This window comes from Oncorhynchus tshawytscha, linkage group LG16 (assembly GCF_018296145.1).
Source record: "Oncorhynchus tshawytscha isolate Ot180627B linkage group LG16, Otsh_v2.0, whole genome shotgun sequence".
In the NCBI taxonomy this organism is placed as follows: domain Eukaryota; kingdom Metazoa; phylum Chordata; class Actinopteri; order Salmoniformes; family Salmonidae; genus Oncorhynchus; species Oncorhynchus tshawytscha.
The window spans coordinates 44,284,739-44,311,732 of record NC_056444.1 but is presented as its reverse complement, the minus strand read 5'-3'; the positions used below and the strand labels follow the sequence as shown (position 1 = coordinate 44,311,732).

The 26,994-nt window shown below is 41.8% G+C and overlaps 2 protein-coding genes across 3 annotated transcripts in view; both read right to left on the bottom strand.

The window, feature by feature from the left end:
- The window catches only part of LOC112215162 (glutamate receptor-interacting protein 2-like), a 69,527-nt gene extending 50,786 nt beyond the window's left edge, over nucleotides 1-18,741 (bottom strand). The window contains exons 1-6 of the mRNA XM_024374107.2: nucleotides 18,612-18,741; nucleotides 12,047-12,127; nucleotides 9,985-10,120; nucleotides 5,702-5,847; nucleotides 4,989-5,075; nucleotides 4,823-4,898 (exon numbers count right to left, since the gene is read on the bottom strand). Of these exons, the coding sequence (XP_024229875.1) occupies nucleotides 4,823-4,898; nucleotides 4,989-5,075; nucleotides 5,702-5,847; nucleotides 9,985-10,120; nucleotides 12,047-12,127; nucleotides 18,612-18,741 (656 nt within the window). The remainder of the gene's footprint in view (nucleotides 1-4,822; nucleotides 4,899-4,988; nucleotides 5,076-5,701; nucleotides 5,848-9,984; nucleotides 10,121-12,046; nucleotides 12,128-18,611) is intronic.
- A 2,213-nt stretch (nucleotides 18,742-20,954) lies between these two features.
- On the bottom strand, nucleotides 20,955-25,780 carry LOC112215718 (60S ribosomal protein L32). 2 transcript variants are annotated; one of them, XM_024375039.2, is made up of 4 exons: nucleotides 25,639-25,780; nucleotides 24,865-24,966; nucleotides 24,472-24,653; nucleotides 20,955-21,123 (listed from the first exon to the last, which is right to left on the bottom strand). In XM_024375039.2, exons 2-4 carry the CDS (start codon nucleotides 24,958-24,960, stop codon nucleotides 20,994-20,996), a joined length of 408 nt encoding a protein of 135 aa, XP_024230807.1. In that variant the 5' UTR covers nucleotides 24,961-24,966; nucleotides 25,639-25,780; the 3' UTR covers nucleotides 20,955-20,993. The 2 variants fall into 2 exon arrangements, with proteins under 2 accessions (XP_024230807.1, XP_024230809.1); XM_024375041.2 differs by having other exon boundaries at nucleotides 25,643-25,712.
- Nucleotides 25,781-26,994: the final 1,214 nt, after the last annotated feature.

Here is a 26,994-nt window from a genome sequence, read left to right as displayed (position 1 = left end):
TAAAAACTGCCCGATATGCTGCTACCTTCTCCTGTCTCAGTACAATCTGCTCACAGATGCTTATCAAATGATTGATTTGGGCTACAAGCTCCACCTTACCCTATCCATCACTCAGGTGACCTTCTCCACCCTGAAATTCATGAAGAACCGCCTAAGAATCTCCCTCACTCAAGAGAACCTTGAAGTGTTTTTTTTGATGGCAACAGAGAAGGAGATTCTTATGGGACTTGACAAAGATGACATCATTGACAAGATGGCAGAGAGCAGTGAGTTAGCACGCCGCCTACTGGTTTACTAGTGGTAATTACTTCCTGGTTACTCTGAAGTTGCTATGCTATGACTCTTCCTTGACAGGCTGACAAGGGTGAAAGAACATTTGCTGTGAGTTAAAGCTTTTGTACAGAGGCATGTTTTTTGGACTTTCATATTATACTTGCAGTTATGAAGACAATGTTCAATTTCATTGACTCAGTGTATAGAAGTGTTTATTTTTGTGCTGTTTGCTAATATGGACACAAGTGAGTGAACATTGTAATCTAAACATTTTTGTAGAGGAGTGCTTTTTCGACTTTTGTATTATACTTACATTGTTGTAGCTTATGCTCAAGTTCAGTGGATGTGTTGTGTGAAGTTTTTTGATACTTTTGATATGCTTGAACATAAAGATAATCATTTGAACATTTGAGCTAACTCTGTATATCTCATTCTCTTTTTAAAAAGTGTAGGCTAATTGTTTTGTGTGTCTAGCCTTGTACATTTGTATGTGCTATGATTGGTGTATTCTTAGTGAGTTTTTGAGGGTGCATCCATAGCCATAGCATACCTTGAGAACTCAGTGTTCAGATAGGCTACTTGTTGGTCAGTTCCAAATGTTTGTATTTTGTAACGTGGATAACTTTCATCCCAGATGAACAAAGTGGCCAAATGTAAAACTAGTTTGGTACCTGTTACGCAACAAATAGGGTTAGCCTACAAAATTAGCTTTCTGGAGGTTTGCGTGAACAGGGTGGCCTGGGAAGGAGTCAAATTCTCGGCCTGAAATATTGTTTCCGTCCATCCCTGACCTCCTCACACAACTTTTCCAGTGTTGCATGGATTCCAGCCAGAACACTAGCCTAAACTTTAACGGTGAGTCAATCGTCCGTGTCTGTAGATTAATCTGTTTTTCTTTTTTTTTGTCGGGTTAAAGGTAGTCGAATCTTTCCATGATGGAGTATGTTGCTCCTCCATAGCATAAAGCTGTTGATACTAGTCAATTTCCCTCAGGATCTCCTTAGTATCCAGGTTGGCTCATTATTGCAACCAGTTGTTTTACGAAAACGATAACAATGAGTCTTTCCCACGACGAAAACAGGTGTCTCTAGTACAGCCAGCTAGCACTCGCAGAATCCACACAAAAAAATGGAACACAAACTTGCAGTCCCAGCCGTAAAGGCTAACCACGTCGTGGAATCCTTAGCAACAAAACTCTCATGCTGATTAAAATAGATTTAATAAAAGCATTTTAATATCAACCACAAACCGAGTGTAGACAGTACAATGTTCTTTTGCGCTCTGACAACGTATCTGATGACGTAAACCTGTGACTAATGTCATGACGTGGCCCTCTTTGGGTATAGCGCACCTTCCCTCTCTCTCTCTCTCGCCTACACCCAGGCTGCTGTTATCTCAGGTCGTAAATTCCTGGAGGAGACTCTCTTCCTCATGGCCAGACAGTGTAGAGAGAGAAAAGGTTTCACAGGAGAACAAAGGAATTTCTTCCACATCACAGAACTTGAGAACTGAACAATATTCATGTTCTGGAGAATGTATAAATGGTCGGTGAAGTAGCCAGCTACGAACTGGTCCATTTTGATACATTTTGTGAAACTCATGAGAGACGATACAGCCACATTACCATAACCCTGTTTATACAAGAGTCTCAGTTATGAGTCTTGCATCTAATTGTTGTATAAAATGAATGAGTAAAGATGAAACTATTTGTGAACTTATGTAATTGTTTTTAAACTGTTTTAATGAAAGGGAACCCTTTAAAGTTAACTAAGTCATTGGCCCGCCCCATGAGCACAGACATTGATCTGGCGTCATGGGACAGCCTTTTTCTGCTCTTCCAAATATAACCCCCACCTTGGGAATTTATCTTCAGACCATGCTTCTCTCAATTACGAGAGGGCTAAGGTTTGAGTAGAGACCAGCTTACCTCGATAACCACGAGAGGGCTAAGGTTTCAGACCAGTACGTCATCACAGAGGGAGTTAAGGTTTGAGTAGATTGCTGAATCTCAACCATATCATGTGGTTAAACTCTGAGACTATCGATACAGACAGAAGAAAAAAAATCTTTGATACTGAATTTGATTGCTGAATGTTACTCTGAAATATCCATTCTAACCACGGCAGAGAGAGAGAGGGCGGACAAACTTTCACAAATGAGTGAGCGTTCATGTGCAAAGCATTTCAATTGTAATAATTATCAACTTTGTAGTGTCTTATCTCAGTCGACCCCCACTTCCCTTTTGTCCACCAAGCCGTGATACCGGTTTATCCCACTAGGGAAACTCCGTTATCATTTCCTTTATTTGTTTGTGCATTTCTGTGTTTATTTAGTTAGTTAATAAATAAATAAATAAATGATTGAGAATTGATGTATGGATGACTCATAGTGAAGACTGCGTTCGTGCAGATAACTAACAATTTACGACGTTTGGAATGAGACTAACGTGAGGTAAAGGATAATTCATTAATTAGAAGGAAAATTATAACTTTGTAATCTGAATATTTTCCTTGGTGCCCCGACTTCCTAGTTAATTACATCTACCTGATTAGTTAATCACATAATAATAACAATTACAGAGAATTGATTTGATAAACTAAACAGTCTTCAGTTTAATGATGCCAAAGACATGACACTAAGCAATTAACATGGTCCACACACACCAACTGTGAAAAAGGCACGACAACGCCTATTCCCCCTCAGGAGGCTGAAAATATTTGTTATGGACTTTCATATCCTCAAAAAGTTAAACAGCTGCACCATTGAGAGCATCTTAACTGGATAGCCACCCCTTGGTATGGCAACTGCTTGGCATCCGATCACAAGGCACTACAGAGGGTAGTGCGTACGGCCCAGTACATCACTGGGGTCAAGCTCCCTGCCATCAATGACCTCTATATCAGCCAGTATCAGAGAAAGACCCCAAAGATTGCACCAAGTCTGGAACCAACAGGATCATGAACAGCTTCTACCCCCAAGCCATGAGACAAAATAGTTAACCAAATAGCTACTCAGACTATTTGAATTGATGCTCCCCTTTGCACTAATTATTTTGACTCATCACATACGCTGCTCCTACTGCTTATTATCTATCCTGTTGCCTATTCACTTTACCCCTACCTATATATACACACATATCTACCTCAATTACCTCGTACCCCTGCACATCGACTCGGTACTGGTACACAGTGTACAGGTGAAGTCAGAAGTTTACATACACCTTAGCCAAATACATTTAAACTCAGTTTTTCACAATTCCTGACATTTAATCCTTATAAAATAAAAAAATCCCTGTTTTAGGTCAGTTAGGATCACCACTTTATTTTAAGAATGTGAAAGGTCATCATCTTCACAAGGTCCTTTGCTGTTGTTCGGGGATTGATTTTCACTTTTCACACCAAGGTACGTTCAACTCTAGGAGACAGAACGCGTCTCTTTCCTGAGCGGTGTGACGGCTGCATGGTCCCATGGTGTTATTACTTGCGTACTATTGTTTGTTCAGGCGTTTGGAAATTAATCCCAAGGATGACTTGTGGAGGTCTACAATGTTTGGGCTGATTTCTTTTGATTTTCCCATGATGTCAAGCAAAGGAGCACTGAGTTTGAAGGTAGGCCTTGAAATACATCAACAGGTACACCTCATTTGAATCAAATGATGTCAATTAGCCTATCAGAAGCTTCTAAAGACATGACATTGTTTTCTGGAATTTTCCAAGCTGTTTAAAGGCACAGTAAACTTAGTGTATGTAAACTTCTGACCCACTGGAATTGTGATACAGTGAATTATAAGTGAAATAAACAATTGTTGGAAAAATTACTTGTGTCATGCACAAAGTAGATGTCCTAACCGACTTGCCAAAACTATAGTTTGTTGACAAGAAATTTGTGGAGTGGTTGAAAAATGAGTGTTAATGACTCCAAAATATTATTTATCAAATGCTTGGTAAACAACAGGTGTAAACTCACAGTGAAACGTTTACTTACGGGCCCTTTCCAACAGCGCAGAGAAAACAATTATACAAACAATAACACAAGGAATAAATGCACGAGTAACAATAACTTGGCTATATACAGTTGAAGTCAGAAGTTTACATACACTTCTGACTTAAACTGTATATAGCCAAGTTATTGTTACTCGTGCATTTATTCCTTGTGTTATTGTTTGTATAATGCTTTTCTCTGCACTGTTGGGAAGGGCTCGTAAGTAAACATTTCACTGTGAGTTTACACCTGTTGTTTACCAAGCATTTGAGAAATAATATTTTATTTATTTGAAATGTGAATCACATGAAATGTGTTTTAAAACTGCTAAAATGGCTAAATGTGTAGAATTGCAGAAAATGCCCTTTAAAGCTTCACCTTTTTCTCTGCGCCACCAAGAGGGGAACCCCTAAATTGTTTGCCAGTGAGTTGTGAGAGGCCCCCAACAAAATCTTGCTTAGAGCCCCCAAAATGATAGAAACATCCTTGCGCTTACTAATGTGAAATACTCATGAGGGTATAAGCATGTGTGCACGCACACAGTCTTATCTCTTCTGCATGTCTTTACCGATCAGCTGGACCCCCATGCCGTACGTAGGTCACTACCAGAGGACGAGACCTGTGCCAGTCTTCATGGAACCCTCCTAGAACAACAGAACACAAACCAGCTCTAGCGCAATCTTTCATCCTTTCCCACCCTTTAATACACATTCTAACAGACTGATGATGCCCACCTCTCATGACGAATCCAAAGCTGTTGCCCTCCTTGTATAGGCACACCTCTATAGTCTTAGCTATAACACTTGTGGGAGTGTTCTGGACTGAAAACAGAGAGGGAAAGAAGTTCAGAGTTTAGACACAATAACAGAATCAGACCAACACCATCTTAGGACACAAAAACACAGTGGCATGAAGGTTTTATCCACCTTTAAAATAATGGAACATTGTAAGATAGTGTTAACTGCAACCCACTCACTGTCAAAGGTACAACCTATTGCTGGGTAGCTGTTTTGGAGGTTGAATCCTTATAAATCACCACTGGATCATCCGGTGGAGGTTGGTGAAGGGAGGACGGCTCATAGCTAGAATAATTTGAAATTTATCGAAGACATAAAACCCATCCCACGTTCCATTTTGGCCATTATAATGAGCACGTCCTCCAATTGAAAATGACACCAGCCTCCAATGGGATAATCAATTATTTGTTATTATTATTATTTTTGGGTCACAGTCCAGAAATAGATGAGCTAGTACTGTACTGGAATAACGTCCGATGGTAAGAATACAACAACAGAGAGAACTGGAGGCTTTTCAGCCAAGAACAAAAGCAAGATATGTTGACCTGATCTGCAATATCGTATATGTAATTTGAAATGCAAAGACATGGACATAACATAACTACTAACAGCAGCCCAGAGGCAGGCCTACACACTAGAAGTGCTTGTACCAAAAGGAGGTAGTTCGTAATCCACTTCCAGAACCACACGCTCTCCTATGTTCTTCAGCAGGCTGATGATCTCCTCGTGGCGGAGCTTGGACAGGTTGATGCCGTTCACTGACTTGATGTAGTCTCCCACATTCAGCTGGTCACTCCTGTGCAGACAGGAGGATGGATTAACAATTGAAAATGTTGGTTGATGAGTAGGGCCAGGAGTTTGCCTGACCATGCCACTTAGCCAGGAATAACTCTGGGTTGGGTCACATACTTTGAAAAAACTCCTGGCCCTACTCATAACGATACTCTCAAAACAACATCTCATGTCCTGATGGCTTGAGAACATTGTTGTGTATTTTCATCTTTGCCCTGTCATGAACACTGTTTGGCACCTTTGTAGCATATTTGTAACACAAGCTATATTCATGTAAATCGTTGCTATTGCGATGGACAAGAAGAACGGGTGCTAAGAAGTAGTGCTAAACATACTTCAGTAAGACAGAGACAAGGAGAGAGATGTTGCACATGGTGTCTCTCATGTGACATTGTGTGTCAACATGAAGCTCATTTAGATGCTATTTAAATAGATGTACTGCTCTGCTACACCTCTGGGCTACTGACAATTGCTACAGTGATGCAGGACACACACATCCGCATCAGTTAACCAAACACGGTCATACGTTCTCATCTCAATATAGATATACGCTGAGTGTAAAAAAACATTAGGAAGACCTTCCTAATATTTAGTTGGACCCTCTTTTGCCATCAGAACAGCGTCAATTCGTCGGGGCATGGACTCTACAAGGTGTCAAAAGCGTTCCACAGGGATGCTAGCCCATGTTGACTCCAATACTTCTCACAGTTGTGTAAGGTAGGCTGGATGTGCTTTGGGTGGTGGACCATTCTTGATATACCCGGGAAACTGATGAGCGTGAAAAACCCAGCAGTGTTGTAGTTCTTGATACACTCAAACCAGTGTGCCTGGCACCTACTACCATACCCTGTTCAAAGGACACTTACAGTGCATTCGGAAAGTATTCAGACCCTTGGACTTTTTACACATTTTGTTACATTACAGCCTTATTCTAAAATGGATAACAAACAAAAAAATCCCCAATCTACACACATTACCTCATAATGACAAAGCAAAAATTGATTTTCAGAAAATTAAATTAAAAACTGATATCACATTTACATAAATATTCAGACCCTTCAATCAGTACATTGCTAAAGCGCCTTTGGGAGTGATTAAAGCCTTGAGTCTTCTTGAGTATGACGCTACAAGCTTGGCACACCTGTATTTCGGTAGTTTCTCCCATTCTTCTTTGCAGATCCTCTCAAGCTCTGTCAGGCTGGATGGAGAGCGTCGCTGCGCAGCTATTTTCAGTTCTCTCCAGAGATGTTCGATCGGGTTCAAGTCCGGGCCACTCGAGGACATTGAGACTTGTCCCGAAGCCACTCCTGCATTGTCTTGGCTGTGTGCTTAGGGTCGTTGTCATGTTGAAAGGTGAACCTTCGCCCCAGTCTGAATTCCTGAGTGCTCTGTAGAAGGTTTTCATCAAGGATCTCTCTGTACTTTGCTTCGTTAATCTTTCCCTCGGTCCTGACTATTCTCCAAGTCCCTGCTGCTGAAAAACATCCCCACAGCAGAGATGCCGCCACCACCATGCTTCACCGTAGGGTTTCCTCCAGACGTGACTCTTGGCATTCAGACCAAAGAGTTCAATCTTGGTTTCATCAGACCAGAGAATCTTGTTTCACATAGTCTGATTGTCCTTTAGGTGCCTTTTGGCATACTCCAAGCGGGCTGTCATGTGTCTTTTGCTAAGGACTGGCTTCTGTCTGGCCACTCTACCATAAAGGCCTGATTGGTGGAGTGCTGCAGAGATGGTTGTCCTTCTGGAAGGTTCTCCCATCTCCACAGAGGAACTCTGGAGCTCTGTCAGAGTGACCATCGGGTTCTTGGTAACCTCCCTGACCAAGGCCTTGTCCCCGATTGCTCAGTTTGGCCAGGCGGCCAGCTCTAGGTACATACTTGGTGGTTCCAAACTTCTTCCATTTAAGAATGATGGAGGCCACTGTGTTCTTGGGGACCTTCAATGCTGCAGACATGTTTTGATACCCTTCCCAAGATCTTTGCCTCGACACAATCCTGTCTCTGACCTCAACGGACAATTTCTTTGACCTCGTGGTTTTTGCTCTGAGATGCACTGTCAACTGTGGTACCTTTATATAGACTGGTGTGTGCCTTTCCAAATCATGACCAATCAATAGAATTGACCACAGGTGCAGTCCAACCAAGATGTGGAAACATCTCAAGGATGATCAATGGAATCAGGATGCACCTGAGTTCAATTTCGAGTCTCATAGCAAAGCATCTGAATACTTATGTAAATAAGTTATTTCTGTTTTTATTTTTAAGAAATTAGCAAAAATGTCTAAAAACCTGTTTTTGTCATTACGGGGTATTGTGTGTAGATTGATGAGCAAAAACAATTTGTATCAATTTTAGAAAAAGTCTAACATAGCAATATGTGGAAAAAGTCCAGGGGTCTGAATACTCCCGAATGAACTGTAAATATTTTGTCTTGCCCGTTCACTTTATGAATGGCACACATACACAAACCATGTCTCAATTAAAAATCCTCCTCCGACCCTACATCTACACTGATTGAAGTGGATTTAAGTGACAACAATAAGGGAACATAGATTTCAAGCTGATTCACTTGGTCAGTCTTTGTCATGGAAAGAGCAGGTGTTCCTAATGTATTGTACACTCAGGGTTTACTGTATACGAGACCTACAGACCAGCAAAGAGGCCAATGTTGTAAAGGTTATAATGGTGAGAAGCTGTTCATCAATATTATGATTGTCATGTCTAGTCCTCCGATCACATTCTACACTGAGACACCTCGGTGGTGGCAGAAAGAATATTATTTTCCAAGTATTTAATGTGTGTGTGTCAGTAGAGGCTAGCAGTCACATGATGCTTAGTCACTGAAGCGTGAGTGCTTTCCACTGGGTTTTGCTCTCGTGGCTGACATGGGAACAAATTAAATGAGCTGAATGTTAATTAGACTATCTGTACTAAAATAACATCGCTCCACTGTTACGGCTGTTGAAAGGAGCGGACCAAGGTGCGGCGTGGTGAGCGTACATGTTCTTTAATAAAGAAAAAGACGCCGGACAAAACAATACACACTACAAAACAAAACCGTGAAGCTTAAGGCTAAGTGCCATAAAGAATGTCAACTTCCCACCAAGACAGGTGGGAACAAAGGCACCTAAGTATGGTTCCCAATCAGAGACAATGATAGACAGCTGTCCCTGATTGAGAACCATACCCGGCCAAAACATAGAGATAGAAAATCATAGAAACACAACACATAGAAATGCCCACCCCAACTCACGCCCTGACCAAACCAAAATAGAGACATAAAAAGGATCTCCAAGGTCAGGGTGTGACATCCACACTCCAAAATAGAAACATTACATCAAATCAAAGTTTATTTGTCACGTGCGCCAAATACAACAGGTGTAGTAGACCTTACAGTGAAATGCTTACCAACAGTGTAAAAAAGGTATTATGTGAACAATAGGTACGTTAAGAAATAAAACAACAGTAAAAAGACAATGAAAATTAACAGTAGAGGCTGTATACAGTGGCGAGGCTGCATACAGACACCGGTTAGTCAGGCTGATTCAGGTAGTATGTACACGTAGATATGGTTACTATGCATATATGATGAACAGAGAGTTGCAGTAGCGTAAAAGAGGGGGTGGTGGGTGGCAGGACACAATGCAGGTAGCCTGGTTAGCCAATGTGCGGGAGCACTGATGGTTGGTCGGGCCAATTGAGGTAGTATGTACATGAATGTATAGTTAAAGTGACTATGCATATATGATAAACAGAGAGTAGAAGCAGCGTAAAAGATTATGAATGCCAAGCGAATAGAGGCAATTAAATAAAGCAGGTAGTTGCTGAAAATGTTCTCTACATAAACTTAATACAAAATAATTCACTGTAGTAAAAGGTCATTTAATTTAGTTTGTGTGATTCGTGAGTAGGTGGGAACATCCATATTTATCTTGTTAATTAACAGAGGAGACTCTCTCATAGACTGTGTCCTGGTGTAATATCAGTTCCAGGCTAAACATCACCCAGTAAAAAGCTGATCTACTGCAGTGTCTATAATCCCTAAGTTAGGACGACATGTGTGGGTGGCGGGTAACACACACAGACACCTCGCTGCGGTTGCCTGGTTACAGATGTGTCATCCTAGCCAAGATCTCACCTGGCAGCTAGCCCACCTGGCCGCAGGTTTGACACTCTGGGCTTGCCGTCCTTATCGGACCCCCCGGAGATGGTGAGGCCCAGGCTGCTGCCTTCCCTTTTAATCAGGTCCAACGTGGTCATGCCCCAGTAGTCCTCTATAGACACACAGAAACAGACAGGAGGAACAGTGTCACAGAGTCAGCATCCTTCTGGTACACTGAGACGGTTTGTCTGAGCTGCTACAAACATGGATTGATGATCTCTGCCTCTATCATTCTGCTTCTATCATTCTGCCTCTTTCTCGCTCATTCTGACTAACTCTTTCGCTGCCTTTTCTATCTCTCCATCTCTGTCTCTTTCCCTCCCTCTCCTCTTTGGTAATGATGACATGGATGGGGTTAGCTCCATATTAACGCAGTACATTCAACATAATTTGGTGGAATTCAGTGGATGAATTGAAAATGTAAATCTTGACACAAAATGGCAATTTTCTAGATTCCTAAATTATAATTTATTCATTTCCTGAACAGAATTGAGTTCAAATTGGGGTTGACCCTAACTGATGGCTAGCTAGCCGTAGTGCGTTTAGACGTTGTAGCTTACACTACATGAAAAAAGGTATGTGGACACCCGCTCGTCGAGCATCTCATTCCAAAAGCATGGACATTAATATGGAGTTGTTCCCCTTTGCCAGCCTCTTCTGGGAAGGCTTTCCACTAGATGTTGGAACATTGCTGTGGGGACTTGCTTCCATTCAGCCACAAGAGCATTAGTGAAGTTAGGCACTAATGTTTGGCGATTAGGCCTGGCTCACAGTCGGCGTTCCAATTCATCCTAAAGGTGTTCGATGGGGTTGAGGTCAGGGCTCTGTGCAGACCAGTCAAGTTTTCCCACACTGATCTCAACATACAATTTCTGTATGGACCACACTTTGTGCACAGGGGATCTTCATGCTGAAACAGGAAAGGGCCTGTCCCAAACTGTTGCCACAAAGTTGGAAGCACAGAATTGTCTAAAATGTAATTGTATGATGTATCGTTAAGATTTCCCTTATCTGTAACTAAGGTGCCTAGCCCGAACCATTAAAAACAGCCCCAGACCATTACTCCTCCTCCACCAAACTTTCAAGTTGGCACTATGCATTGTGACAGGTAGCGTTCTCAGATGGTGAAGCGTTATTCATCACTCCAGAGAATACGTTTCCACTGCTCCACTGAGTCCAATGGAGGCAAGCTTTCACCACTCCAGCTGACACTTGGCATTGCATGGAGATCTAAGGCTTGTGTGCGGCTGCTCGGCCACGGAAACACATTTCATGAAGCTCCCGATGAACAGTTCTAGTGTTGATGTTGTTTCCAGAGGCAGATTGGAACTCGGTAGTGAGTGTTCCAACCGAGGACAGACAATTTACCACGGTACGCGCCTCAGCACCCAGTGGTCCCATTCTGTGAGCTTGTGTGTCCTACCACTTCGCGGCTGAGCCGTTGTTCCACTTCACGATAACAGCACTTTGAACGGGGCAGCTTTAGCAGGGGAGAAATTTGACAAACTGACTTGTTGGAAAGGTGGCATCCTATGACGGTGCCACGTTGAAAGTCACTGAGCTCTTCAGTAAGGCCTTTCCACAGCCAATGTTTGTGTGCGGAGAATGCATGGCTGTGTGCTCGATTTTATACCTGTTAGCAATGGGTGTGGCTGAAATGGCTGAATCCACTAATTTGAAGGGGTGTCAACATACTTTTGTATATATAGTGTATGTGCTTGGTTCCATTCTGTCTGGCTGCAGACACATTGTGCTGTTAAATGAAATCCACGGAGGGAGAGGATTCCTTTAGTCTCCAGCGACAGGCTACATAGGCATTTTCTCAACCTTATCTAAGCACTACAGTACCACATCTATCAGCCAATGTAGCGCAGACGTGATGGAACATGTACAATCAAACAATCCCAGTGAAAAGCACGACTCTTGTGGATAGCTTTCCATCATGGAAAAAGGCTGAAGATAGTGGATATGGTACCACAGAAGATACTGTAGAATGTAGAACGACTGAAAGTTACAGTAAGGTGTAATCACACTGTACCTTTAATACTGCGTCTCCTGGAGGTAAGGGCATGCTCGGTCCCTCCAGAGTCCTTGCTGCCCTTAGAGTATGGCCCATCATCTGGAATAATGAAAGGGACATTTGGTGAATAATCTGGACGTTTGGAAAATTACTACAGTATGTGAGGAATGTGTGCATGCTGTTCCTTAGAGGAGAGGGGAATCTGACACCATCACATCCCCTGTCCACACACTGACAGCTGCCTGGGCCTTGTTTAACCCTTTGATCCCTATTAGAGGGAGTGTGAACATTAGAAAGAGGCACAACAGGAAGGAACTCCTCTAACAGGCACTTAGCCTACTAACTCAAAGAACACTGGCGGGTCAATCTCAGAGACCCGGAAGGTCTTCCTGCTGTTTCCATGGTAACAGTGGGAGGGGTAAAGAGATCAAGAAAGCTAATAGACGCTTATCTAAAGATAATGTTGCCTTGTTCACCCTAATGGTTAAGATTTAGACTTGGAGGAGCTGATTGTGTGATGTGTCCACAGGCATCTTCTACCTGCGGTGAAACATGATGTCTGCACCAAGATGATGCATACAGTATACATTAGAGCTGGGAAATGCTCTTGAGGGAACATGCTGTGGTTAAAGGACTGTTCAGGCATGTGAAGAATACAAACATTTTCAGTCAACGACAACAGCTGCTACAGAGGAAACCAGGAAATGTTCTCTGTTCCTCTGGGATCCTCTTTTTTACAGTGGGAGCCATTTCTGACACAGCACCGGCCCCAGATTTGCAGTGACCCTGCCCTGCCATTTGAATCTGGATACAGCATGGGCATGTCAGCATTTCTGTCCACCGAGGACAAACTTTTCAACCAAATGACTTAAACATCATATTACACACTTAAGGAAAAGCTAAGCCAAAGTTGTTTAAAAAAAACATTTGCGGAAAGCTAGGGCCTATGAGAGGTCCATCTATTTCAGCTGCTGCACTAACAGGTCGACTTCATACACCGTATGCTCCAAATATTCTGACATAAGCACTATTCTTACTATTGATTGAACGCAGCTCCGCCTTTCCACTCCCTTGCTGAGCTACACTGTACAATGCTACATGTAACACTCTTGGTAACGAAAAACAAAATGCAAATTTAGCCTAGTGATGTCCTGTTCATCAGCTTTAGGCAGGATTGTCATGATGACGTGTGTAGGTGATATTTCTGTCCTGTGTTGTCTACACTCAATTAACCATTCATCAACTTTTGTATCGCAACTAATCATCCCTCGTGCATAATATCACATGACCCTTAACTAAATTCACATCATCAATATTCAAATGGGGCCAGCCTTTGGATCTAAAAGGGAAAAATTCTCAATTTTCACTTGTCATGCACAGGACTAATTGGCCCAAAGACAAAATAACATGGAGTGTATCTCAATAGCTTAAAATAGCTTAGTCACCTTTCTTTCATTTGCACAGATGTAAAAGAACGGGTGTAAACAGTTAGCTGGTACTGGTCGTTCACCTTTCCTACATTTTCAGATCAGTGCATTTGAAGGAAAGAGACGAGGAGAAGGAATGTCTCCATATCATAGAATCATGGAGGTTGATAAGCCACGTCTTAACTGTGGAAAATACGCAGACATAATATAAAAATGAAACATAATGAGAGTTTACAAAAAGAAAACTCAAGGGCTTGCAGGAATATGCATACAACGATAATGTACACTTCCTTGCACAAATATCCTGTTCAACAACCTTAGGGCATAAGTGCACGGCAGGCACGCACATACACACACACACAGTGTGAATCACCAAAGACACACTGTGACAGGCAGCAGCGTGCGTGGTCCCATAGCCTCATGAGGGGCTTGACAGTCCAAGCAGCCATCATTGTAGTCAAAAGGCAACGTTTGCTCTGGGTTACAAAGACCCCATACGCCCCACGTGACTGAACGCAACTATACCATACATACAGCTGTACCAGTTAAGAAAAACATCATTAGGGATCCTGACGGGCCAATCATGGGCCAAATACATTACTTCTTGAATTGGCTTAATCAATTCAGCAGGCAAAACAAAAAGCACCCTTGAACTGAACAACATCATAACTGGGTACGGCAGGGCACGAACCTCCTAGTAGGAGCATGTTGTTTTGGCAGAGGGAATACTGATCTACTGTGGTAGCTAAAGAATCAGGTACGGAACTGCAAAAACGATACACTTAAGATCTGCAAACAGGACAGTACATACAACATTACTTAGAGTGGTGTGCAAAGTAATGTGCCAGAAAAATAGTCACCCCTATTAATTTCTGGCGTGTCAATTAAATTAATCTAATTCAGGGCACCGTATGCTATCCCCTTTAGAACCAATCAGAATGTAGGTTAAATGTGGGGGCCTCTGACAATAGCTATGAAATCAGTGCTATTTTCAGAGGTAAGACAGTATTTATAAACTGGGCTTCACTAGACCCAGTTTGCATTGCCATGTCTGCTCCAATTTCAGACGGCAGCCTTGTATTCAGTACTGTCTGGCCCTAATTCAATGGCATTTGGTCTACTGTCTGTGCCTTAATAGCGGATTAATAGATATACTGCGAGTAAAATGGTGCTTGACAAAGCTGTCATTCAACAAATCTCAATTAATCTGAATGTGTACAAATATAGGGAAAAAGTGTAACATTTCCAGCTGACTAAATAACCTCTAATGACAGAAAGTCTAGCTATGTGACAAGCTACCTCACTGGGCATAGATGCCAATTCAACATCTATTCCAGGTTGGTTCAACGTCATTTCATTGAATGTTGATTCAACCAGTGTGCCCAGTGGGATGTGTGTTACCACCATGCTGAAGACATTGAATCACAGGTATAAATACTTCACTCTTCACATTCAGAACTAAATACTGTTACAGGTGCTATTGATAGTCCTAAGCCCCTTACTATTGCAACAGTAGGGTGTAGCACTACAAACCATATGACATACGGTGCACACTAGATAGCCTATGACGGCTGTGATATTCATTCATTCATCATCACAATCAGTGAGTGTCAGGCATATTTACCGATGCTGCTGTTCTTCGCCTCTCTCCTCAGACCACAAAGCATGGCTGCAGTCCTGTCAAGACATCCACCCTGAGAGGAAAGTCACTGTTCTGTTGTAGTGGCCAGCAGACCCAGCGAGGTGCCCCTGGGAATACGGTGTCCTCTGTGACCCAGTCTCACTCGCTAACAAGCAGGACAAAAAACTATTTTCTTCTCTTCATTTCTCTGTTCTACTTGAAGCATATCTTGACTTCACTTATTGCATGAAAAATCCTGTTCCATAGATGTCTATTTCTATGTCCTTTAACTGTTTAAACTTGGTAAAAAAAAAATATATATATATATTGCTAAAATAAGTAATTCCCACAACAAACCGAAAGCAGGGAAACCAAATGATCAAAGCGTCAAAGGAATAGTCATCTCTCCTTTTCTTCCCACCATTCTGAGGTTCCTTTTAAGGTATTCATGGTTGCTCTTTCTATTCCATAGGAATAATCATACCCCTCGTTCACACTCAGCAGCAACCATTACACACAGCCTCAGTGAGTGTGTCGGAGAAGGTCGCTCTCCCTCCCTCTTTATGCCAGAGGGGTGTGATGAAGCAGTCAAACACTCTCCCCACACATGACACGGTCACACCCCCTGCATCACACACACTTTCTCTCACACACGCGCACACTCAGTGCAGTCAAGCACACAATTAACGTTACCCACACATCCATTGTCACTGAGCTCATACAAGAGCAGCCATAAGCAGTTACACATTTTCCACACTAGTCGACACATAAGCAGTGCCCACCATAGTCATCCTACCCACACACATACACTGGCTAACTAATGCTCGCAGCTTTTCCCCTCGCGTGCCTTAAATTCCACCTCCCATTCCGTAGGCTCATCACAATGATTATTATCTGCTTATACAAGAGCATCCCCAGTGGTGGAAAAGGTACTCAATTGTCATACTTGATTCAAAGTAAACATGTCTTAATGGAAAATGACTCAAGTGAAAGTGAAAATCACCCAGTAAAATACTACTTGAGTAAAAGTCTAAAGGTATCTGGTTTTAAATGTACTTAAGTACAGTGGTGGAAAAAAGTACTCAATTGTCATACTTGAGTAAAAGTAAATAGTGTACATCAAAAGTCCTTATATTAAGAAACCAGATGGCACAATTTCCTTTTTTGTTCATTGTTTTTTTTTTTCTCAGACAATTTACAAAAGCAGTATGTGTGCTTTGTGAGTCCGCAAGATCAGAGGCAGTAGGGATGACAACGCGCTACATTGATAGGTGCATGAATTTGACCATAATTCTGTCATGCCTGAGTATTCTAAATGTAACGTGTACTTTTTGGTGTCAGCGGAAATGTATGGGAGTAAAAAGTCAATATTTTCTTTAGGAAGGTAGAGGTAAAAGATGTCAAAGTACAGATAACCCAAAAAATGGCTTAAGTAGTACTTTAAATTACTTTTACTTCAGTACTTTACACCACTGAGCACCCCTACCAATAACTGTACATGCATGTCGCTACAAAGCCAAAAGAGACTTATTCACTCAACTTCTGACCAGAGAATCCTGTCCTTTATATGAGACAATGGCTGCAATGGATATAAATCAAAACAACAATATGGTTTCTCGCTTTCAATCTGTGCTGAACATCTCATGTTCCCTTCTCTGGGTGAGAGGGCTCTTTCCCCCACTGCCACTGCGCTGTCTGTCTTCTACCCAGACACACACTTACAGAGGAGTTAAAACGACCGCTGGCTGACTGAGAGCCCCACCTGTCTGTCCATTTTTTACCCTCACATGCTCGCCACTTCCTGATTCACCCTCCCTCCATTCTTTCCCCCTATAAGGCCTGACAATCCCACCGAAAGGAACTTCTGTCATAGTCAGGTCTGAGAGTAGGGAAATGACATCAAAGGATACACTAAAGCTCTAAACAGACACAAATATGAACTAGAGCCCACACAATAGCTTCAAAGTCCACACAGATGTGAGGATGAGCTCAAGTACAAATAAAAGCTAGTAAACTATATGTGCAGTACAAATACATCCTTGATCCCAATGCATAGATTTATTGAGTCTATGTAGCATTTCCCTGACCAGAGACACCTCAAACAACTACAAACAAAACGTTCTCTCCACTGTAGAAGTATTTCTCGCCAATGTAGCATGTCTCCTAATTAGTAGTCTCTTTCCAGTGGACCCAATACTCTTTGGCATAGACAATTTCCTCCGAGTTTCGTCCTTAATACCCCCTTTACTCAGGTGTTTCAGAGCGAAACAAATTCATTTCTTACAGAATAAAGAGGAACAGAAGACACAGTTTGTTGGTCTTATAAAAACCCAGGGAAACAGAACATACTAGGCCACACAATTAGGGTAATTATTTATATATTTTACCTTTATTTAACTAGGCAAGTCAGTTAAGAACAAATTCTTATTTTCAATGACAGCCTAGGAACAGTGTCTGCCTTGTTCAGGGGCAGAATGACAGACTTGTACCTTGTCAGCTCAGGGATTCGATCTTGCAACCTTTCAGTTACTAGTCCAACGCTCTAACCACTAGGCTACCTACCACCCAATTATGTAGAGTAGTAGAAGCACACCCACTCAGTGTAGTTCTGTGAAGTAGAATAAATGCTGCGTTTAGACTAGAGAATCAATTACACACAAAAATTACACACATTCTGCTAGAAAGCAATATGCAATCGATTCCAGATTCAACAGATGACTGTTTAAATGTATATAAAACAGTGCTATTGTCTTACACTTCCAATTAGTGATCATTCTAAAAGACCATTGTAATATATGTTAAATAAGACCATTGTAATATATGTTAAATAAGACCATTGTAATATATGTTAAATAAGACCATTGTAATATATGTTAAATAAGACCATTGTAATATATGTTAAATAAGACATGACATGTTCACTTACCTCTAAAAGAATAAGCTCTCACATACGTTGAAAGTACAGTAAAAGCTATGAGCTACTCTCCAACCAAAAGGTAGCTGGGCACACTTTCTAACATGCAGCTGATCATACTGCCAATGTATGGCTATCAGCTCTAGTTGCGAATAACTCTACCAAATGAATGCAGCGGGGATGACAGAAACTTGAGTCAACACACCGATCACGAAATGACTTAGGCTACAAGACAGGCTCAGAGGTGGTGAACATGACACAGTCATAATTCATAATCATAGTACGATGTTCACCTGCAAGGTAGCTCAGACGTAAACTAAAGGTAAAATATGACTCCATTAAATGACTCATCCCACGTTTAAGCTAAGTTATCATATTGATTTTGACAAGACAAAATAGACAAGATAAATTCTAGGTATAGTTTCTTATTTAAAACGGTCTCAACTAAGAAATAAGGCACTTCAGCTCCCACACAACTCAGGCTGGAGCCTGCAACAGTATATACAATACAGTAGCAGTTTAAAAACGCAATCAACTCGTCCGTTTGGCTTTAATGAAAAAAAAAAATAATGTGGGCTCTGCCATCGTAAGTATTCATAAACATTGTTGCGTAAGCAGTACCTTTGGTCCTCCCTCTGATGATCCCGAACCGACAACGGAGTGAAAAGGAGAACATCCTCCTCTTTCCTCCTCCTTTCCTCATGGACTCGGTCTGAGAGAAGGCCAGGGTGATGAGCTTTGGGTTGCCCATACGTCCCTTTCCACATATTACTCTGCCTGCCATATTCACTCTCTAGTCACCGAAAGTAAAAACATTCTCACTTTCTCCTTGTCGATCGCTTTCCTCCAAACGGTTTCCTCTAGCTCCGTCCTGCGGTCTCTTCACAACCCTAACTGGAGGAGTCCCAACATCCTCAGGTGTGTCTGAATAAGCCTACAAATGAGATGGAGAATAGAAAAAAAAAAACTAAACCTACGAAAGATCAGATATACATATTCGTAAATCTATGCATATTTATAAACCCATCAGTGTCTGCTTCTCTCGTAACACACACACACAAAATGTGAAATTAAAACTGCATGCAAACAAAAACATGAAGATGCTGTCCATTGTTATTCATTTCAGGTAAGGTTATGTAAATGTAATGCATGTTATATTGTTTGTGATTTTCATCACTGACACAGTATTTTACATGAACAGATGGATAGGAGCTAAATGCTGCAGAGATGGCACAGCCTGCCAGAACACAATGGAAACTTTCACCCCAGGTGGCTTGCAATAGACACTGGCTATTTATTCATGCCAAAACATAGCATTTCAGAATTGCAGCATGAATGTGCATGATTGAAAAGGGCATCTAAACATGTTCATTTCTGTAATTCCAACAAAACACTGTATGCGGTTGTCTACATTAAATTACTTTAATTTATGAGGCCCAACTGTCATAAGCAGAGAAGAAATTAAAGTCGTGTGGAAGAAAGCAAACCGCTTTGGTTTCATCAATATTTCTGAATAATCCTCAAAACTAAGTAGTGTTAAATTACAACATATTTGCAAATTAAATCAAGATATATCTTGATTTGAAAGCATCTGGTTATCAGACTCGTATTGCACTCATGATAATCGTGTAGTAGTCGGATTAATGTCCCAGACATATCTTTTTATTATTTTTATGAAGTTCCTTCAAGATCTTCAAAGATCCCAAAGGGGATTCAACTACTTCAAGCCTCATAAATCCCTGTTGAGAGCATATCAATAGGAAGTTGAAAACATCTTTCATACAAGTTTCCATTGCTTTACTAAATCCTAAATTGTCAGAATGGGGCTAAGGATCACTACAGGGTGTTGGCAAGGATGACTGCACATCCGGCTGAAGTGCCACAAGGCTGTTAGCACAACAAACACTGATGCACTTGGGAATAGTAGTCAGTGCTATCCCATAGTTTCAGTCAAGACATGTCACACAGGTCTAAAACTTCCCTTGTGTTGCACACAGATCACAGGTCTCCAGTAACCAGGTTTCCATCTAATCTTAATGCGCGTAAAATACATGACGGATAAAAATAGTGATTGAAAAAGCTAATTTGTCATGAACTTGCCAAATGTCAATAAACTGTGAGACATGGCAGTGGAAATACTGATATAACAACTGTCACACTGTACCAAACTTGACATGTGGTCCCCCCACAATGACTTGCGAAAGCATGCATTTTATTAGGCTACAGATTAAATAGATCAGGAACTTCATCGGTTTGGTGAAAGTGCAAGGTGATGAACTTAATGCTCCTTCCCAATAATGCGTGGCTACTGTTTTGTCCATAATGTCATCTCGTAGGCAGGCTATACCTGCACCATAGCTGCGAGCGCATGTGGCAAGATCAGAGAAGAAACATGCTCTATATAACGCAACATTTCTGACAAAACCACCGGAGTTGAAAACACAATTTATGTGCACTATGGCATCACGCAGACTTTCATCCTCAACAAGTCAATTTGATGGAAACACAATCAGCATATTGTATTTACGCTGATTGTAGAATATTCACATGAAAATCTGTCACAAATGAGATAGAAGCCTAGCTTGTGGTATTGAAATATTCTAAATAACATGGGTCTTTTTTTCTCTCTTCCAGATACAACCCTCTCTGCTCTATAGGACTGTCTAACAGGTAGGAGTATATACAGGATTTGGTCTGAAAAGAAGTTAACTTGATGTATTTCATAACCCTTCTCAAAAAGGTGCACTCGGAACTTGACACTTTCAATGGTTCTCAAAGAAATCTCAGAACCATCTAGACCAGTCATGCTGAACCAGACCAATTCTCAACCCTTCGCCCACGTGTCTACTCTCCACTTTAAAGGGAGGATTGGTGTCAGGAATATAGGGAAACGGGTAGAGAATTTGAACAGTCTAGCTATAGCAAAGTGTTAGACCAGAAAAAATAATTTGCCAGGAGACATACACATTTAAACATGTGTTTTATTGGGAAATAATGGCTGGATCACTCGTTCTCCTCGCTGCGGAGTCTGGCATTGGGGTTGGTGATCTTGATGGCCAGCTGGGCTGCTCTCTCCACAATCAGCTTCCTGTTCTTGGAAGACACGTTGTGGGCAATCTCAGCAGCATGGGTCCTACGGAGAAGGTAAGAGCAGGATAAATTATTTGTCAAACGCCTATTTTTCAGTGGCAATTAACCAGACTATAACTGACCAAATAGGCAAATTCTTTTTCATTTCAGTTGACTAAAACAATACGAAATGCTCTCTGAGGCCAAAATCTGACTACTAAATGGAGTAGACATGAGTTTTTGGAAAGATTGAGAGCTATAAGCACAAATAATATTAACAGCACTGATGCACAGTTCTGTTCAGCAGTGGGAAAGACGCGCCACACCTGGCACACAGCCTACATGATCTGTTGAGCAGTGGGAAAGACACGCAACACCTGGCACAAAGCCTACATGAGCTGTTGAGCAGTGGTGGAGCAAGTGATGATTGTGGGCACAGGCAGACCAGCTCTGCTCTGATTATACACATCTCGCAGGCCACTCTCTTGCTTTCCCTGTAACTAACCAGTCACCACCAGCCATCTAGTTAGCTACCATTTGCCTGGTTAAGTAACACAAGCTGCTTTACGAAATGTAAAATAGCAGCACTGCATTTAATAGTAAAACAGTGTAGGTATGTTTCTCTCCTTCGAGTATAGAACAGTCTTTAAATTTGTAGTCTTTAAATTTCACATGCAATTTCTTTTTTTAAATACCAAGCTTGCTAGCTTAGTTTTTCTCTGCATTATTTCAGACATTTGTCAAGCCGTCTCCAATCAATGTCTGGTTGTGTGTGAATGCGTGGTGGGGGGACAGGCGTAACGGTTAAGGCTTGACAGTTGATGGACCAGGGTTCAACTGCCGGTTGGGGGAACACTCAGAGTTCGATACAGCACACTTCCATGATTGGATTTATTGACTCTCCCCTTAAACTGCCCCTAATTGACCCATTTTCCGACCTTCCAACCTTGACATTTTCTGGGGAGTATCACTTCAGTGCGGCGGCAGCGCCCCTGACCCATGCAGGTCTCTACGCTGACAATATTTTACATGGAGCATGTGTGCCCCCAAGTTGAAAGATGAAGGCGCACAGAAAGAAATTGAGCACAATGAACATTTTATAAAGCTAGAATCCTTAAAGTTGCAATATCTATTTTTGGGCGACCGGATAAAATTTACATGGACAGATCTTAAACTCACATTTCTTTCTCATTGAAAGCAAGCCTAAGAAGCAGTTCTATGTGCGCTATATTTATGCTTCCCGCGAGTAAGTTTTGTTTTTGCGGCTTTTACTTTTGCACACCAGCTCCAAACAGCACTTTAGATGGTTAAATGATTCTCTACACTATACTTGCATGTTTTGTCACAAACTGAAATTAGGCGAACTATTCGAATTTTAGTACCCAGGAAATGGCGGAGCGATTATTGCATAGCGGATCTTTCATCTTTCTAGGCACACTGGTGCTCCTAAATGAACATTCCAGGCCGCACAGCAAAGTCTAACCGCATACACAAGTAGAATGGTCGCACTGTAAAGCCCTGAAGTGGACCCCACGATGTGCGTGTGCGACACCCACATTGCTCATATCATACGCAAATTGACCTTTTAAAGCCTATTACATAAGTTGGCAGAAGACTGCCTCAGTAGAAATGGTAGACTATAGATTGTTCATGGGTATATGGTAATTGGCTGCTCTTCAGTAGCTAACTAGAAAAAAGTTTAAAATTTACCAAATTAGGGCACGCCCTAGGATTTTCAAACAATTTGTTGCTGATCAAGGCCTAAAGTTGGGGAGGGGGAGGTCCGGAGAGTGTCAGTCAACTTCCCCCTCAGGAAGTTGGAGAAATGTTGCCCTAGCACTGCACAGCGGATTCAAATAACCAACTAATAATCAAGTTTTGGTTATTTGAATCAGCTTTGTAGTGCTGGGGCAAAAAATGCTCCAACTTCCTGAGGGGGAAGTTGACTTGACACCCTCCTGGCCTACCCCCTACCCAACCTGGGGGGCTCCAGTAGTTGGGGAAACCCTGGTCTACCTTACTGTAGGCTATTTGGAATATGAAACAACTGAACTAGGCCTATATGAGCTTTTTCAGATCTCCATCCACAACCTAATCTATCAGGTTAGTCTTGTCTACTGGGCTACCATTGATTGTTTTGGTAAACTGACTATTATCACATACTTAGAAGCCTACTGTTGGCATAGATCTATATCAAGAGAAAAGATGAAGACATTTTTAACATAGCCTTACTAATCTTTAACAGTCTACCAGAACTTTCTGTGAAGGACAGTATCATCGGGACATCAAGTCTGTTTCCATCCACGCAGTGACTACGCAGTTTCATTGCTTGTCAATGCATGCGCGCATACTACTGTTGAGATAAACGCATGTGCAGACAAGTGTTCTCACTTAGTTGACTAAACGCTGTAGCAAACTACCATCGTTGTAAGGAAGCCTTAGTTGACTACAAAATAGTGATTACAATTTTGTAAAAATATATTCGGCAAACAGTTTGCTCTTCTCGATTTTTCCCTACCCTTTTTCCTCACATCAGTGGCATCAACTGACAAAGTGGAGCTGCCATCCAGCTCAAGGGAGGAAAATTGTACCAGAGACAGAAAAGGAAGCAAGACAACCCACTAGCTGTTTTTTCTGGTTCAATTAAAGTAAATTAACTAAGTAGACCAGACTCAGTTGCTATCGCATTGATGTCTATGGGGGAGAAAACCCCTTAAGACAGGTACTGACAATATTTTCCCAATAGTCATCAGCCAGACAACTCTTCATTTATCAACCATCTTTGATAGTACTACGACTACAGGGAGAGAGCTAGAGATGTGGTCCTCCTCGACCAAGTCCTCTGACTGCCTCAGCTACCACGTAATACGGTTGAGTCAAAAACCACAATGTGCCAACTAGAAGCCTATTTTGTTTTGCATTTTTGGGGTAGTTTTTCATACTAGGGTACTCAAGCATGGTACGCAAAATACGTGCAGGTTGACAGGTCTGCATTTTTAGATACAACTTCTGAGTCCACTGGATATCTACAAATAGTATTCCCTGTCAAATAGGCTTTGCGCTATTAAGATTTGTAGAGCTACGCCTCCCCTGGCTTAGGTGTGACCCCCCCCAAACACACACAACTACAGATTGATTGGAGAAAGCTTGTGTCAAAACATTTTCTCGGATGTTCTACCTGTAGCAAGCCTAGTGGATAATGCTGGAAATTCCGGTCAAAGAAGAAACCCCTCCCCCCTCAATTTAAAAAAAACAACAACTTGTCCAATCCATTTTGTATTTAGTACCTTTAGAAAGAACACCAGGATAACTGTTTTAAAGCATATATTATTGCATCTCTAATGATACTTGTTTGAGTAAACAAGCCAAATGGACCCACGGGGAAGAATACAGTGCACCCAACAAAACGTACTTGTTGCTCATCATGAGGACCTCCAGCTCCTTGATGTTGTGCACCAGGAACTTCCTGAAGCCAGAGGGCAGCATGTGCTTGGTCTTCTTGTTGCTACCATAACCGATGTTGGGCATCAGCATCTGGCCCTTAAACCGCCTGCGGACTCTGTTGTCAATACCCCTGGGCTTACGCCAGCTTTTCTGGAGGGGGCATAGAAAAAGATGTTACTTACTAAAAGCAGTTATAATCAATGTTCCTTCCAACTACTTTGCTCGAGGGAGATCAATGTCCTTTGCCTCTCTGCATGTGTAATGTCTGAAAAGCATCGCTCGCTCCACAAATTACAGAACTGTACATTCCTAAAGGCAGATCTATCATCTTTAAAGTTATGCGTGTAGCAAATGCTCTTACCGTGACCTTGACATATCTGTCAGACTGATGGCGAATGAACTTCTTAACCCTCTTCTTGACGATCTTCGGCTTGGTAAGAGGTCGGAGGGCTGCCATGGTGACCTGTAATGGGGTAAACTGTTATTTGTTAACTTAATTTTGGGCAGTGTTTCACAACTGGCAAAAAACAACCATTGCATATCTAATCACCCACAATCAGTGGTTGTGAAACGTTAGTCACAGTTACATGACTAGTAACTAAAAGCCAACAACTCTCATTAGAAAACAAGCCAGCTAACACGGTGCATGTCATTAAGATTATCCCTTTATCGCAATAGCAAACTACAGGTAGCTGACGGTTAACTTTAGTCAACAGACACCTCGACTCTACCTTTACAAATGGGAACAGTCAATCGCATTGAAGTAGCAAGTGTGTTCTAGCTACAGCAACGAACATTGTTTGAGGGTTGGCTGCGTTGTTAGTCTGGTCAAAGTAGTTAACAGGCATATCCAGGGTGATCCTAAAAACCATGCTAAATTAAAGCGTGGTTTATAGAACGAACACGTCTCGGCCACACTGTAGACATCGCTAGTCACTAGCCAGTTCTAATATTAGGAAGGCTAGCTAGCCACATGGAATGCAAGCCGATCGAAACCATGGCATTTAAAAATGTGCAGTGTCTAATACTATTCGATGGCTTCTGAATGTTGAATTTGCGCCGGTGATTATTTATGTCAACATTATTTATTTTGTCTACTAAACCAGTAGATGGACATAGATTTTGATAAACTCACCCGCCTGTGTAATTTTAGGAAGGGAGTCAGCAACGGCCGAAAGGAAAGGACTTCCGTTAAGGACCGCAAGGTGATATGGGTAATGTATTAAATGAGAGAACTGGAAGTAGTAGCTCGTCTTGGCACTACTTATACCAAATTGAGGACATCTCCCTCAAAATGACTCATTGTGAGCTCATGGCAACAAAAGTTTTTTTGTGAGATCACGAGATAAACTCTATAAATAGGAGTGGACGTATTGATGAAATATTGACAGCTTCGAACACACCGATAGTGTTTTTGCGCAAAATAGTAAGCATCATCATCTGGATATGTATGCAACAAAAGTTCAATGCATACAGTTTGACACATACATTTGATAAATCCAACGTATGCACCACACCGAACGCAAAGCAACTGCCTCTGCAACGCAATGCTGCAAGGCAAACGCAGCTTTCATTGGAAATGAATGATGGGCTGGAGAAGATGGCTGACGCTTGACATGCTTCTTCTTCTATGAGGTTTAACTGCGGTTGGCATCCAATTTGTTGCATTACTGCCACCTACTAGACTGGAGTACAACTCCCTTACACTTAGCTTGAAAAACAAACAAATATGCACTAAATAAATAGCCTACCATCTAACACTACTCTCACTAATTTCAAAGTTATATACAATAAAATGAACACCTCCCTATTCCACTAATTAAATGTATTTATTCCTACCTCATGCCATCATCAAAGAATGAGACATCACCACTTAACACACCCTGTAACTCTTCAGATGTCAAGTCTCGCACACCCAAATACCTCTCTGCCGCTGCCACCACAACCTTCATTTTCTGAGACTTCTGATCCATCCCTGCAGTACAATTGATAACCATTGCTATAAATGCTAGAACTTATTTTACTTTTGGCCTATCCCTCTGTACTGGTATATCTCTACTCTATCTCTCACCACTCCTCCCCCTTAACCCATCTTCCACTACTTTCTTCACTGCCTCAGCATATGACAACTTCTCCACTACTCTAACCCTGGAAACCTTAACCTGCCTCTCTCGCACGGGACATTTCTGATCCCCAGCTCTATGAGCACCCCTACAATTAACACATTCCACTACTTTCCCCAATACCACACATTCCTTTGCCTAATGCCCTTCTGTACATTTCTCACACCTTGGACCCTCCCTCCTACACACTGCTGCCACATGCCCATAAGCTGGACACCTATAACATCATAATGTATTTGGCACATAAGCTCGTACAGGATAACTTATATAACCTAACTTCACTTTGTTAGGCAAAGACTCAACTTCAAAACTCAAAAGAACAGACAACGGCTCTTCTGTTTCCCCGCTCTCGCCACCCTATCTGCGTC

Bases quoted from the DNA above. Each gene is read 5' to 3' on its own strand.
- LOC112215718 (XM_024375039.2), bottom strand. From the start codon at position 24,960: ATGGCAGCCCTCCGACCTCTTACCAAGCCGAAGATCGTCAAGAAGAGG. The intron at 24,654-24,864 runs GTAAGAGCATTT...TGCCCCCTCCAG, and splicing joins ACAGATATGTCAAGGTCACG to AAAAGCTGGCGTAAGCCCAG. The intron at 21,124-24,471 runs GTACGTTTTGTT...CCTTCTCCGTAG, and splicing joins GTCCTCATGATGAGCAACAA to GACCCATGCTGCTGAGATTG.